At 31.5% G+C, this 17,671-nt stretch overlaps 1 protein-coding gene across 1 annotated transcript in view; it reads right to left on the bottom strand.

Moving 5' to 3' along the window:
• The window catches only part of PLCZ1 (phospholipase C zeta 1), a 400,274-nt gene that overhangs the window by 279,648 nt on the left and 102,955 nt on the right, over window positions 1–17,671 (bottom strand). Inside the window, exon 4 of the mRNA XM_053719723.1 lies at window positions 9,695–9,841. Coding sequence (XP_053575698.1) covers window positions 9,695–9,841 — 147 coding nt within the window. The remainder of the gene's footprint in view (window positions 1–9,694; window positions 9,842–17,671) is intronic.

The raw sequence follows: 17,671 nt of genomic DNA, 5'->3' as shown, positions 1-17,671 counted from the left end.
TCTGCAACATAAAGGTTTTTTCATGATAAGAGCAATTAAATTGTGGAACTCATTGCCTTAGGAGGTAGTAACTACCAATATCTTAGATCATTGTATGGCTAAAAACAGAATTCAGGGATAGTATTAATTGTGTTAATGTTTAATGTAAGTTTGATTGGCAGATCTTTTAGTCTAAATAAGGTATGATCTGTATAGGTTGAACTTTATGGATTTCTGTCTTCTTTCAGCCTCATCTACTATATTACTATATTACTGTGTTACTATATAACTATATTACTGTGTTACTATATTACTGTGTTACTGTGTTACTATATTACTGTGTTACTATATTACTATATTACTGTGTTACTATATTACTATATTACTGTGTTACTATATTACTATATTACTGTGTTACTATATTACTATATTACTGTGTTACTATATTAATGTGTTACTATATTACTATATTACTGTGTTACTATATTACTGTGTTACTATATTACTGTGTTACTATATTACTGTGTTACTATATTACTGTGTTACTATATTACTATATTACTGTGTTACTATATTACTGTGTTACTATATTACTGTGTTACTATATTACTGTGTTACTATATTACTATATTACTATATTACTATATTACTATATTACTATATTACTATATTACTGTGTTACTATATTACTATATTACTGTGTTACTATATTACTATATTACTGTGTTACTATATTACTATATTACTGTGTTACTATATTACTATATTACTGTGTTACTATATTACTATATTACTGTGTTACTATATTACTATATTACTGTGTTACTATATTACTATATTACTGTGTTACTATATTACTGTGTTACTATATTACTATATTACTGTGTTACTATATTACTATATTACTGTGTTACTATATTACTATATTACTGTCAGGATAGGTAAAGTCCAGAGTTAGACCCAAATGCTAGAATGAGGTTAATAACACCCTAGCACAGTGAGTATATACCAGGAACTGACCCTGCGACAGCTGTAGTATAATATACTCACAGTAATAGACTGGAAGATGACACAGCAGGGTCAGGAGAAGAAACTTTGTGTAGAAAGGGTTAACCAATAGAGTAATCAGGCAGGCAATGTCCAGCAACGTGTAATCAGGCAGGTAAGGGTTAACCAATAGAATAGTCAGGCAAGCAGTATCCAGTAACGTGTAATCAGGCAGATAGGAGTTAACCAATAGAGTAGTCAGGTAAGCAATGTCCAGCAACATATTATCAGGCAGGTACGGTTTAACCAATAGAGTAGTCAGGTAAGCAATGTCCAGCAACGTGTAATCAGGCAGGTAAGGGTTAACCAATAGAGTAGTTAGGTAAGCAGTGTCCAGCAACGTGTTATCAGGCAGGTAGGGGTTAACCAATAGAGTAGTCAGGTAAGCAGTGTCCAGCAACGTGTTATCAGGCAGGTAGGGGTTAACCAATAGAGTAGTCAGGTAAGCAGTGTCCAGCAACATGTTATCAGGCAGGTAGGGGTTAACCAATAGAGTAGTCAGGTAAGCAGTGTCCAGCAACGTGTTATCAGGCAGGTAGGGGTTAACCAATAGAGTAGTCAGGTAAGCAATGTCCAGCAACGTATTATCAGGCAGGTACGGTTTAACCAATAGAGTAGTCAGGTAAGCAATGTCCAGCAACGTGTAATCAGGCAGGTAAGGGTTAACCAATAGAGTAGTTAGGTAAGCAGTGTCCAGCAACGTGTTATCAGGCAGGTAGGGGTTAACCAATAGAGTAGTCAGGTAAGCAGTGTCCAGCAACGTGTTATCAGGCAGGTAGGGGTTAACCAATAGAGTAGTCAGGTAAGCAGTGTCCAGCAACATGTTATCAGGCAGGTAGGGGTTAACCAATAGAGTAGTCAGGTAAGCAGTGTCCAGCAACGTGTTATCAGGCAGGTAGGGGTTAACCAATAGAGTAGTCAGGTAAGCAGTGTCCAGCAACGTGATAACAGGCAGGTAGGGGTTAACCAATAGAGTAGTCAGGTAAGCAGTGTCCAGCAACGGTATCAGGCAGGTAGGGGTTTAGGGTTAAGAATAAGCAGGCACAAATTCAGGAATCACAAGAATAAATTTGTACTCACAAAGCCCACGAGAAACAACAAACAGGCACCGATGAGAGGAGACACCGGAATAAGAAGGCCTCCTGACGTCATCGGAAGAGCCGACAGGAACAGGGTTGCTAAGCAACCAATGAAAGCGCTACCGCGCTGAGACAGAGGAAGCGATCAGCAGCTGAGCGATCACGACAGTGCCCCCACCTCAAGGACCCCTCCGGGGAACACAAACAGGTTTTGAAGGATTCTGGGCGTGGAATGTTTGATCAAAGCAGAGGCACGGACATGAGAAGCAGGTTCCCAAGAACGTTCAGTGATGGGATATCCCTTCCAATGGACCAAATAGTACAGACGGTTACCCCTTAATCTGGAATCAAGAATTTGACTGATCTCAAATTCCGAAGTGCCATCCACAAGGAACGGAGAGGCAGTAGAACATACCTTGGAAACAATCCTGAATGGTCCGATGTATTTGGGACCCTGTTTAGCACAGGGTTGTTTGAGTCGGATGAATCTGGTGGAAATCCAAACCTTGTCTCCAGTCCGAAAAGAGGGCGCCTTCCGGCATCTGCGATCAGCAAATCGTTTATACTTTTGAGTAGAGAGAAGAAGGATTTCCCAAATCTTCTTCCAGTGTTTACAGAGACTTCTCACTGTACGATCTGCTGCAGGAACTCCAGAACCTCCCGAAGACATAGGAAAAGTTCTAGGTGCGAATCCGTAGGCTGCCTTGAAAGGAGAAGTCTGTAAAGAAGAGTTGAAGCGGGAATTGTAAGCAAGTTCTGCTAAAGGAAGAAGCTGCGACCAATTGGAGTGCTGATGATTAACATAGTGCCTGAGATAGGACTCAAGAGATTGATTTACCCGCTCAGTTTGACCGTTGGACTGAGGATGATGCGCAGTAGAAAGAGATATGGTAACTCCAAACTGTTTGCACAGAGATTTCCAAAATCTTGAGACAAATTGAACTCCTCGATCAGAAACGATGTCCAAAGGAAAACCATGTAATCTGGTGATATGGAGTATAAACAATTCAGCGAGTTTCTGGGCCGATGGTAATCCAGTTAAAGGAACAAAATGAGCTGCTTTGGAAAACCTGTCTACCACAACCCATATGGTCTTGTTTCCGGCTGAATTAGGAAGATCTGTAATAAAGTCCATGGAAACATGAGACCAGGGATAGTACGGAACAGGCAGAGGTTGTAAGAGCCCAAGAGGTAATGATGAAGATTGTTTATTTGAGGTACAGGAAGTACAAGCTGCAACATAATCCTTGACATCTTTGCCCATGGAAGGCCACCAGACATGTTGTTTGAGTCTCCACAAAGTATTACGTACTCCTGGATGTCCAGACAGAACATTATCATGAGCCCAACCAAGAAGTTTTAGGCGGAATTCAGTAGGTACAAATAAGATCCCAGGAGATATGTTATAAGATGAAGGAACAGAAGCTTGAGCGGACTGTAACGCTTGTAAAGGAAACGTAGATAACTGAGCCAGAACTTTAGCAGGGCGAAGAATGGGTTCAGAATCCAGAAATGTAGAATCAGAAGCCAGAAATTGTCTAGATAAAGTGTCTGCTTTCGTATTCTTAGAGCCAGGAATATAAGAGAGGACAAAATTAAATCTGGAGAAGAACAGAGCCCATCGGGCTTGACTTGAGTTGAGGCGTTTGGCAGTATGAAGATACAGAAGATTTTTATGGTCTGTGAGTATAAGAAACGGTTGAACAGTGCCTTCAAGCAGATGTCTCCATTCTTCCAAAGCCATTTTAATAGCTAACAGTTCTTTGTTTCCAACGTCATAATTCAGTTCGGAAGTATTGAACTTCTTGGAGAAAAATCCCACAGGAAGAATCTTGCTAGAAACAGGATTTCGCTGAGATAGTACTGCCCCAGCAGCAATCAGAGAAGCATCCACTTCAAGAATGAATTGAAGAGTCGGAACAGGATGGCAAAGAATGGGAGCCGAAGTAAATGCAGACTTTAGAGAATCAAATGCCTGTACAGCTTGATCAGACCAATGCTTGCAATCCTGACCCTTTTTAGTAAGAGCAGTAAGGGGTGCCGAGATGTTAGCAAAGTCCTTTATGAACTTACGATAGTAATTGGCAAACCCCAGGAACCTTTGAAGAGATTTTAAGGAAGTAGGTCTAGGCCAGTCTAGGATAGCCGACAGTTTGTCAGAATCCATCTTGAATCCAGACGGAGAAATAATGTTAATCAAGAAAGGAATAGATTCTTGATGAAAAGAACACTTTTCAAGCTTGGCAAAGAGTAAATTCTCACGTAATCTCTGGAGTACTAATGTAACATGATGAATGTGATCCTGTACAGTCCGGGAATAAATCAGAATATCATCAAGATAGATAATAACGAATTGATTAAGATAGTCTCTGAATATTTCATTAACGAAATGTTGGAAAACTGCAGGGGCATTGCATAACCCAAAAGGCATAACTAAATATTCGTAGTGTCCAAACCTAGTGTTGAAGGCAGTTTTCCACTCGTCCCCTTTACGAATTCTGACCAAATTATATGCCCCACGAAGATCCAATTTGGTAAAGATGGAAGCACCCTGGAGACGATCAAATAATTCGGGAATGAGAGGGAGTGGATAACAATTCTTGATTGTAATTTGATTTAGAGCTCGATAATCAATGCAAGGACGAAGACCTCCATCTTTCTTTTCCACAAAGAAGAAACCTGCCTCTACTGGAGAAGAAGAAGGGCGGATAAAACCTCGGGCCAAATTATCCTTGATAAAATCCTCAAGTGAAACATTTTCTTGACGAGAAAGTGGGTAAGTTTTACCCTTAGGTAGAGGTGCTCCTGGTAATAAGTCAATGGGACAATCAAAGGTCCGGTGAGGAGGTAATACTTCAGCATCTTTTTTGGAAAAGACATCACAAAAAGAATGATATTGTTCAGGCAAAGAATCAGGAACGTCCAAGACTGCCACAACAGTACTGGATGTTTTGGGAGCATTCCGTAGACACTGTGTGAAACAAGAAGATCCCCAAGCAACAAGCTCTCCTTTAGACCAGGAAAAAACTGGATCATGTAGTTGAAGCCAAGGAAGTCCCAAAATGAGGGGAAACTGTGGGGAAGAGATGATGTCAAAACAAATGGTTTCGGAATGAAGTACTCCTACAGACATGAGAAGAGGAATGGTAGAATATCGAATGAAACCAGAACCTAAAGGTTGACCACTGACAGTAGTGACTTTAATTATTTGGCTCTTGGAAAGCAAAGGAATACAAAGAGCATTGACAAACTCTGAATCCATAAACATTCCTGCAGCTCCAGAGTCGATGAGTGCTTGAGCCTGAAATTTGATGTTGTCAAAGCGGACAGTAACCGGAACAAACAGCTTGGGATTGAGGGAAGAAAAAGAACTTTGGCTTAACTCAGCCCCTCTTCCTGGAGTTAAGCCCTGGCTTTTACTGGATGAGTTGGACAATCTTTTAACATATGCCCCTTAATACCGCAGTAAAGACATAGTCCCAGATTACGCCTTCTGAGACGTTCAGCTTCGGATAATTTAATAGCACCAACCTCCATGGGTTCACTTGACTCAGAGATAGAAGTATTTGGAGTAGGAAGTTTTGGAGAATGAGGCATAGGACGAAAGGAAGATCTGATAAAGGATCTTCTATTACGGTCACGTTCATGGAGATGCTCAGAGTAACGAGCATCAAGCTTGATACATAGGTTGATAAGATCTTCTAGAGAATCGGGAAGATCCCTATAAACCAATTAGTCTTTCAAACGATCACAAAGACGTTTACGAAATGCTGCACGCAGTGCCCCATGATTCCACATAGTTTCAGCAGCTAAAGTGCGGAATTCTATAGCATATTGTGCTACAGAAAGAGATCCTTGTCTTAAATCTAAAAGTCCTGCTTCAGCCGCCGCTGATCTACCAGGTTTATCAAACACAGAAGAAAATATAGATACAAAAGTGTCAATATCCTGGAGCAAAGGATCATCCTTTTCCAACAGTGGAGAAACCCAAGCCAGGGCTTTACCCTTCATAAGAGAAATTAAAAAGGTGATCTTGGAGGAAGAGGAAACAAACATCTGAGGATTATTTCTGAAGTGAAGGCGGCACTGATTAAGAAATCCTCGACAGTCTTCAGGATTGCCGTCATATTTATCCGGTAGTGGAATTCTAGGAATAAAGTGTTCTGCAGGTTGTGGCGGATTAAACGCAGGGTTAGAGCTGGCCGCAGGAACAACAGGTGTTGCTGAGGCTTGAGAAGGAGGAGAAAGGTTATGCAAAAGAGCAGTTATTTGATCCAATTTAGAATCCAGGGTTTGCAGGTGTGCAGAGTGGGTTCCAAGAAGCTGTCCCTGTAAAGCCACTGCTCTGGATAACTCACCAGGGTCCATTATATGGCCTGTTTGTAATGTCAGGATAGGTAAAGTCCAGAGTTAGACCCAAATGCTAGAATGAGGTTAATAACACCCTAGCACATTGAGTATATACCAGGACCTGACCCTGCAACAGCTGTAGTATAATATACTCACAGTAATAGACTAGAAGATGACACAGCAGGGTCAGGAGAAGAAACTTTGTGTAGAAAGGGTTAACCAATAGAGTAATCAGGCAGGCAATGTCCAGCAACGTGTAATCAGGCAGGTAAGGGTTAACCAATAGAATAGTCAGGCAAGCAGTATCCAGTAACGTGTAATCAGGCAGATAGGAGTTAACCAATAGAGTAGTCAGGTAAGCAATGTCCAGCAACGTATTATCAGGCAGGTACGGGTTAACCAATAGAGTAGTTAGGTAAGCAGTGTCCAGCAACGTGATAACAGGCAGGTAGGGGTTAACCAATAGAGTAGTCAGGTAAGCAGTGTCCAGCAACGGTATCAGGCAGGTAGGGGTTTAGGGTTAAGAATAAGCAGGCACAAATTCAGGAATCACAAGAATAAGGTACGGGTTAACCAATAGAGTAGTCAGGTAAGCAATGTCCAGCAACGTGTAATCAGGCAGGTAAGGGTTAACCAATAGAGTAGTTAGGTAAGCAGTGTCCAGCAACGTGTTATCAGGCAGGTAGGGGTTAACCAATAGAGTAGTCAGGTAAGCAGTGTCCAGCAACGTGTTATCAGGCAGGTAGGGGTTAACCAATAGAGTAGTCAGGTAAGCAGTGTCCAGCAACGTATTATCAGGCAGGCAGGGGTTAACCAATAGAGTAGTTAGGTAAGCAGTGTCCAGCAACGTGATAACAGGCAGGTAGGGGTTAACCAATAGAGTAGTCAGGTAAGCAGTGTCCAGCAATGGTATCAGGCAGGTAGGGGTTTAGGGTTAAGAATAAGCAGGCACAAATTCAGGAATCACAAGAATAAATTTGTACTCACATAGCCCACGAGTAACAACAAACAGGCACCGATGAGAGGAGACGCCGGAATAAGAAGGCCTCCTGACGTCATCGGAAGAGCCGACAGGAACAGGGTTGCTAAGCAACCAATGAAAGCGCTACCGCGCTGAGACAGAGGAAGCGATCAGCAGCTGAGCGATCGCGACAATTACTGTGTTACTATATTACTATCTTACTGTGTTACTATATTACTGTGTTACTATATTACTATATTACTATATTACTGTGTTACTATATTACTATATTACTGTGTTACTATATTATTATTATTATTATTATTATCGGTTATTTGTAGAGCGCCAACAGATTCCGCTATATTACTATATTTATATGATACAGTGTTACTATATTACTATGTTACTTTGTTACTATATTACTATGTTACTATATTACTATAATACTATGTTACTGTGTTACTATATTACTGTTACTGTGTTACTATATTACTGTATTACTATGTTACTATAATACTAGGTTACTGTGTTACTATATTACTATGTTACTGTGTTACTATATTACTATACTATGATGTTACTATATTACTATATTACTTAATATTTGAGTGAGTGCATATAATTTCAGATATTATATCACAGTTTTAAATTCACAGCTTAGAGTCAATCAGCGCATTTCGCCATAAATGGCTTTATCAAGATCTTGATAAAGCCATTTACAGTGAAACGCGTTGATACACTAACTCAAGTACCAACTTTTGTGAAAATCCAGCCGGCTGGTAACTCATACGAAAGCAACCAATCAGATCTTTTGAAGGACGTCACGTGATCGGCTCCGTGAATGCTTGCTGAACGCTATCTAGGCAGTTGTTTACACCACCATTGTGGACATAGGAGATCTTATTTTTTAACTCCTGCAATCATATATATTCACACCTGACATATTTCATAGCTAATTGGTATGTTTTATTCTTGTTTCTATAACAGCTACAGCCTATTCATGTTGGGAGACATCCCTAATTGTATGCTTCTAAGCAATTTTTTATCTGTAATAAATCTTGATATGTTAGTAAAGTGCATTTGTTAGAGCACAGCACCCTCCTTCTATGATTTGTGTGTAAGCTTCTATGTATTGGACTCATTAGGGAGTTTTCCAGATTTAGGAGTGGCATCCTCTTTTGTCTTAATCTTTCTTTATTATCCATCACATTTTGTGTGAGTCATGATGGTTTCATTTTCACATGTCCCTCTAAATAGTTTAGTACAGCTGTGTTATATCTCTCAGTGTCACACACACATTGTCACCTCACATGACACAGACTGCACAGTGACACCTTGCTGTGCGTATGATATCACCTATACCTATGTTATATCTCTCAGTGTCACACACACATTGTCACCTCACATGACACAGACTGCACAGTGACACCTTGTTGTGTGTATAATATCACCCATACCTATGCTATATCTCTCAGTGTCACACACATTGTCACCTCACATGACACAGACTGCACAGTGACACCTTATTGTGTGTATGATATCACCCATACCTATGCTATATCTCTCAGTGTCACACACACATTGTCACCTCACATGACACAGACTGCACAGTGACACCTTGTTGTGTGTATGATATCACCCATACCTATGTTATATCTATCCTAGTGTCACACACACATTGTCACCTCACATGACACAGACTGCACAGTGACACTTTGTTGTGTGTATGATATCACCTAAACCTATGCTATATCTATCCTAGTGTCACACACACATTGTCACCTCACATGACACAGACTGCACAGTGACACCTTGTTGTGTGTATGATATCACCTATACCTATGTTATATCTATCCTAGTGTCACAGACACATTGTCACCTCACATGACACAGACTGCACAGTGACACCTTGTTGTGTGTATGATATCACCCATACCTGTGTTATATCTCTCAGTGTCACACACACATTGTCACCTCACATGACACAGACTGCACAGTGACACCTTGTTGTGTGTATGATATCACCTATACCTGTGTTATATCTATCCTAGTGTCACACACATTGTCACCTCACATGACACAGACTGCACAGTGACACATTGTTGTGTGTATGATATCACCCATACCTATGTTATATCTATCCTAGTGTCACACACATTGTCACCTCAGCTGTACTATGTAAAATATCTTTAAGTGACCTTTTTAATGCACACATTTTCATAGCATAATGCACTTCACACATATAAAAAAAGCCTAAGATACACATTTATTTAGTTACCTCAGGGGAAGGCAAATGGCCGGAGTTCCCAATGGTCTCAGAGAGCAACTTATCGTTCAGGATGCGAGTTAAATAAAACGCCATAAGGTCCTGTTGCCTAGGTGAGCAGTGATTCTCCAGAGACAGAATAACCGGGTAGTGAGATGCCTGAGAAAAAGCAAAAACAGTAATTGGGCACTGACCAATAGGGTGCAAGGGCCTGATAATTAAACATTTCTTAATAGTGCTAGAAATATAAAATATATAGCCATGAGCACACTAACCTACACAACAGCTGGATTATTATTCACCAGATATTATTTGTTATATCAGGAGCTGCTGCCCTGGAGCGCAGTCTCACGTGCTGGCATTGGGCTCCAGATAAATAACCTTATTATGATACTTAATATCATAGGGCTAAGTTACAAGTGGAGCGCTATTTTACACTACCATATCATACGTTAACTGCGCTAGAAGTAAGATTTTTGAGCACGTTGGGTTGTGCTATTTTTGGTCCAAATTATGAGTGGAGCAGTGGTATCTGAAGTGGCACGCAATGTGAACACGAACTCGCGTTCAAATTGCCAGGAAGCTTTGCGCTCAATAGAGACAGGGCATGAAAACTAGCGCAGCAAAGGGGGTAAGTCATGCAGCGATGGGCAGAAAAAATATAAATATACATGTATATACACATAGTAATATATAATAATAACTAGTATTTATATAGCACCTTTTTTTTTCCAGCGCTCGCTCTCGGAATTAACCAAATCGGCATCTGAATAGTAGTTATTATTGCCCAATTTAATGGTAGTCATATTATAGACCTCGGAAGGATGAAGGGCTGAGTCGGCCCTGCTGGGATTTGAACCTGTGACCTTGGATCTTTTAAACAGGCTTTTTTGTAGTCAGGGCATTTACCAACTAAGCTACCTCACCGGCCTATTAGTTAAACAATAATATATATGTATATACACATACTAATACATAAATATATATGTATATACACATACTAATACATAAATATATATGTATATACACATACTAACACATAAATATATATGTATATACCCATAATAACACATAAATATATATGTATATACACATAATAACACATAAATATATATGTATATACACATAATAACACTTAAATATATATGTATATACACATAGTAACACATAAATATATATGTATATACACATAGTAACACATAAATATATATGTATATACACACAGTAACACATAAATATATATATATATATATACACACATAGTAACACATAAATATATATATATATACACATAGTAACACATAAATATATATGTATATACACATAGTAACACATAAATATATATGTATATACACATAGTAATACATAAATATATATGTATATACACATAGTAATACATAAATATATATGTATATACACATAGTAACACATAAATATATATGTATATACACATAGTAATACATAAATATATATGTATATACACATAGTAACACATAAATATATATGTATATACACATAGTAATACATAAATATATATGTATATACACATAGTAACACATAAATATATATGTATATACACATAATAACACATAAATATATATATGTATATACACAAAATAACACATAAATATATATGTATATACACATACTAACACATAAATATATATGTATATACACATAATAACACATAAATATATATGTATATACACACAATAACACATAAATATATATGTATATACACATAATAACACATAAATATATATGTATATACACATAGTAACACATAAATATATATGTAAATACACATAGTAACACATAAATATATATGTATATACACATAGTAACACATAAATATATATGTATATACACATAGTAACACATAAATATATCTGTATATACACACAGTAACACATAAATATATATGTAAATACACACAGTAACACATAAATATATCTGTATATACACACAGTAACACATAAATATATCTGTATATACACACAGTAACACATAAATATATATGTAAATACACATAGTAACACATAAATATATATGTATATACACATAGTAACACATAAATATATCTGTATATACACAGTAACACATAAATATATCTGTATATACACATAGTAACACATAAATATATATGTAAATACACACAGTAACACATAAATATATCTGTATATACACACAGTAACACATAAATATATCTGTATATACACACAGTAACACATAAATATATATGTAAATACACATAGTAACACATAAATATATATGTATATACACATAGTAACACATAAATATATATGTATATACACATAGTAACACATAAATATATATGTATATACACATAGTAACACATAAATATATATGTATATATACACATAGTAACACATACATATATATGTATATACACATAATAACACATAAATATATCTGTAAATACACATAATAACACATAAATATATATGTATATACACATAGTAGCACAAATATATATGTATATACACATAGTAACACATAAATATATATGTGTATACACATATTAACACATAAATATATATGTATATACACATAGTAACACATAAATATATATGTATATACACATACTAACACAAAAATATATATGTATATACACATAGTAATGCATAAATATATATGTATATACACATAGTAATACATAAATATATATGTATATACACATAGTAACACATAAATATATATGTATATACACATAGTAATACATAAATATATATGTATATACACATAGTAACACATAAATATATATGTATATACACACAATAACACATAAATATATATGTATATACACATACTAACACATAAATATATATGTATATACACATAATAACACATAAATATATATGTATATACACACAATAACACATAAATATATATGTATATACACATAGTAACACATAAATATATATTTATATACACATAGTAACACATAAATATATATGTATATACACATAATAACACATAAATATATATGTATATACACATAGTAATACATAAATATATATGTATATACACATAATAACACATAAATATATATGTATATACACATAGTAACACATAAATATATATGTAAATACACATAGTAACACATAAATATATATGTATATACACATAGTAACACATAAATATATATGTATATACACATAGTAACACATAAATATATCTGTATATACACACAGTAACACATAAATATATCTGTATATACACACAGTAACACATAAATATATATGTAAATACACATAGTAACACATAAATATATATGTATATACACATAGTAACACATAAATATATCTGTATATACACACAGTAACACATAAATATATCTGTATATACACACAGTAACACATAAATATATCTGTATATACACACAGTAACACATAAATATATCTGTATATACACACAGTAACACATAAATATATATGTAAATACACATAGTAACACATAAATATATATGTATATACACATAGTAACACATAAATATATATGTATATACACATAGTTACACATAAATATATATGTATATACACATAGTAACACATAAATATATATGTATATACACATAGTAACACATAAATATATATGTATATATACACATAGTAACACATACATATATATGTATATACACATAATAACACATAAATATATCTGTAAATACACATAATAACACATAAATATATATGCATATATGCATAGTAACACATAAATATATATGTATATACACATAGTAGCACAAATATATATGTATATACACATAGTAACACATAAATATATATGTGTATACACATATTAACACATAAATATATATGTATATACACATAGTAACACATAAATATATATGTATATACACATACTAACACAAAAATATATATGTATATATACATACTGGCACATAAATATATATGTATATACTCATAGTAACACATAAATATATATGTATATACACATAATAACACATAAATATATATGTATATTCACATAATAACACATAAATATATCTGTATATACACATAGTAACACATAAATATATATGTATATACACATAGTAACACATAAATATATATATATATATATATATATATATACATAATAACAACAAAATATATATATGTATATACACATACTAGCACATAAATATATATGTATATACACATAGTAACACATAAATATATATGTATATACACATAGTAATACATAAATATATATGTATATACAAATAATAACACATAAATATATATGTATATACACATAGTAACACATAAATATATATGTATATACACATAGTAACACATAAATATATATGTATATACACATAGTAATACATAAATATATATGTATATACAAATAATAACACATAAATATATATGTATATACACATAGTAACACATAAATATATATGTATATACAAATAATAACACATAAATATATATGTATATACAAATAGTAACACATAAATATATATGTATATACACAAAATAACACATAAATATATATGTATATACACATAGTAATACATAAATATATATGTATATACATATAATAACACATAAATATATATGTATATACACATACTAACACATAAATATATATGTATATACACATAATAACACATAAATATATATGTATATACACATAGAAACATATAAATATATATGTATATACACATAGTAACACATAAATATATATGTATATACACATAGTAACACATAAATATATATGTATATACACATAGTAACATAAATATATATGTATATACACATAGTAACACATAAATATATATGTATATACACATAGTAACATAAATATACATGTATATACACATAGTAACACATAAATATATATGTATATACACATACTAACACATAAATATATATGTATATACACATAATAACACAAAAATATATATGTATATACACATAACACATAAATATATGTATACATACATAGTAACACATAAATATATATGTATACATGCATACTAACACATAAATATATATTTATATACACATAATAACACATAAATATATATGTATATAAACATAGTAACACATAAATATATATGTATATATACACAAACTAACACATAAATATATATGTATATACACACAATAACACATAAATATATATGTATATACACATACTAACACATAAATATATATGTATATACACATAATAACACATAAATATATATGTATATACACACAATAACACATAAATATATATGTATATACACATAGTAACACATAAATATATATTTATATACACATAGTAACACATAAATATATATGTATATACACATACTAACACATAAATATGTATGTATATACACATAATAACACATAAATATATATGTATATACACATAGTAACACATAAATATATATGTATATACACATACTAACACATAAATATGTATGTATATACACATAATAACACATAAATATATATGTATATACACATACTAACACATAAATATATATGTATATACACATACTAACACATAAATATATATGTATATACACATACTAACACATAAATATATCTGTATATACACATAATAACACATACATATATATGTATATATACATATTAACACATAAATATATATGTATATTCACATAATAACACATAAATATATATGTATATACACATAATAACACATAAATATATCTGTATATACATATAATAACACACAAATATATATGTATATACACATAGTAACACATAAATATATCTGTATATACACATATTAACACATATATATTTATATGTATATAGACATAGTAACACATAAATATGTATATTCACATAGTAACATAAATATATATGTATATACACATAGTAACATATAAATATATATATATACACATACTAACAGAAAAATATATATATGTATATACACATACTAGCACATAAATATATATGTATATACACATAGTAGCACATAAATATATATGTATATACACATAGTAATACATAAATATATATGTATATACATATAATAACACATAAATATATATGTATATACACATACTAACACATAAATATATATGTATATACATATAATAACACATAAATATATATGTATATACACATACTAACACATAAATATATATGTATATACACATAGTAACACATAAATATATATGTATATACACATAGTAACACATAAATATATATGTATATACACATAATAACACATAAATATATATGTATATACACATAGTAACACATAAATATATATGTATATACACATAATAACACATAAATATATATGTATATACACATAGTAACACATAAATATATATGTATATACACATACTAACACATAAATATATATGTATATACACATAATAACACATAAATATATATGTATATACACACAATAACACATAAATATATATGTATATACACATAATAACACATAAATATATATGTATATACACATAGTAACACATAAATATATATGTAAATACACATAGTAACACATAAATATATATGTATATACACATAATAACACATAAATATATATGTATATACACATAGTAACACATAAATATATATGTATATACACATACTAACATATAAATATATATGTAAATACACATAGTAACACATAAATATATATGTATATACACATAGTAACACATAAATATATATGTATATACACATACTAACACATAAATATATATGTATATACACATAATAACACATAAATATATATGTATATACACACAATAACACATAAATATATATGTATATAAACATAATAACACATAAATATATATGTATATACACATAGTAACACATAAATATATATGTAAATACACATAGTAACACATAAATATATATGTATATACACATAATAACACATAAATATATATGTATATACACATAGTAACACATAAATATATATGTATATACACATACTAACATATAAATATATATGTAAATACACATAGTAACACATAAATATATATGTATATACACATAGTAACACATAAATATATCTGTATATACACACAGTAACACATAAATATATATGTAAATACACATAGTAACACATAAATATATATGTATATAAACATAATAACACATAAATATATATGTATATACACATAGTAACAGATAAATATATATGTATATACACATAGTAACACATAAATATATATGTATATATACACATAGTAACACATACATATATATGTATATACACATAATAACACATAAATATATCTGTAAATACACATAATAACACATAAATATATATGCATATACGCATAGTAACATATAAATATATATGTATATACACATAGTAGCAAAAATATATATGTATATACACATAGTAACACATAAATATATATGTGTATACACATATTAACACATAAATATATATGTATATACACATAGTAACACATAAATATATATGTGTATACACATATTAACACATAAATATATATGTATATACTCATAGTAACACATAAATATATATGTATATTCACATAATAACACATAAATATATCTGTATATACACATAGTAACACATAAATATATATGTATATACACATAGTAACACATAAATATATATATATATACACACAGTAACACATAAATATATATGTATATACACATAGTAACACATACATATATATGTATATACAAATAATAACACATAAATATATATGTATATACACATAGTAACACATAAATATATATGTATATACACATAGTAACACATAAATATATATGTATATACAAATAATAACACATAAATATATATGTATATACACATAGTAACACATAAATATATATGTATATATACAAATAGTAACACATAAATATATATGTATATACACAAAATAACACATAAATATATATGTATATACACATAGTAATACATAAATATATATGTATATACATATAATAACACATAAATATATATGTATATACACATACT

This window comes from Bombina bombina, chromosome 6 (genome assembly GCF_027579735.1).
Source record: "Bombina bombina isolate aBomBom1 chromosome 6, aBomBom1.pri, whole genome shotgun sequence".
NCBI lineage: Eukaryota > Metazoa > Chordata > Amphibia > Anura > Bombinatoridae > Bombina > Bombina bombina.
This window is presented reverse-complemented; position numbering and strand designations above follow the sequence as displayed.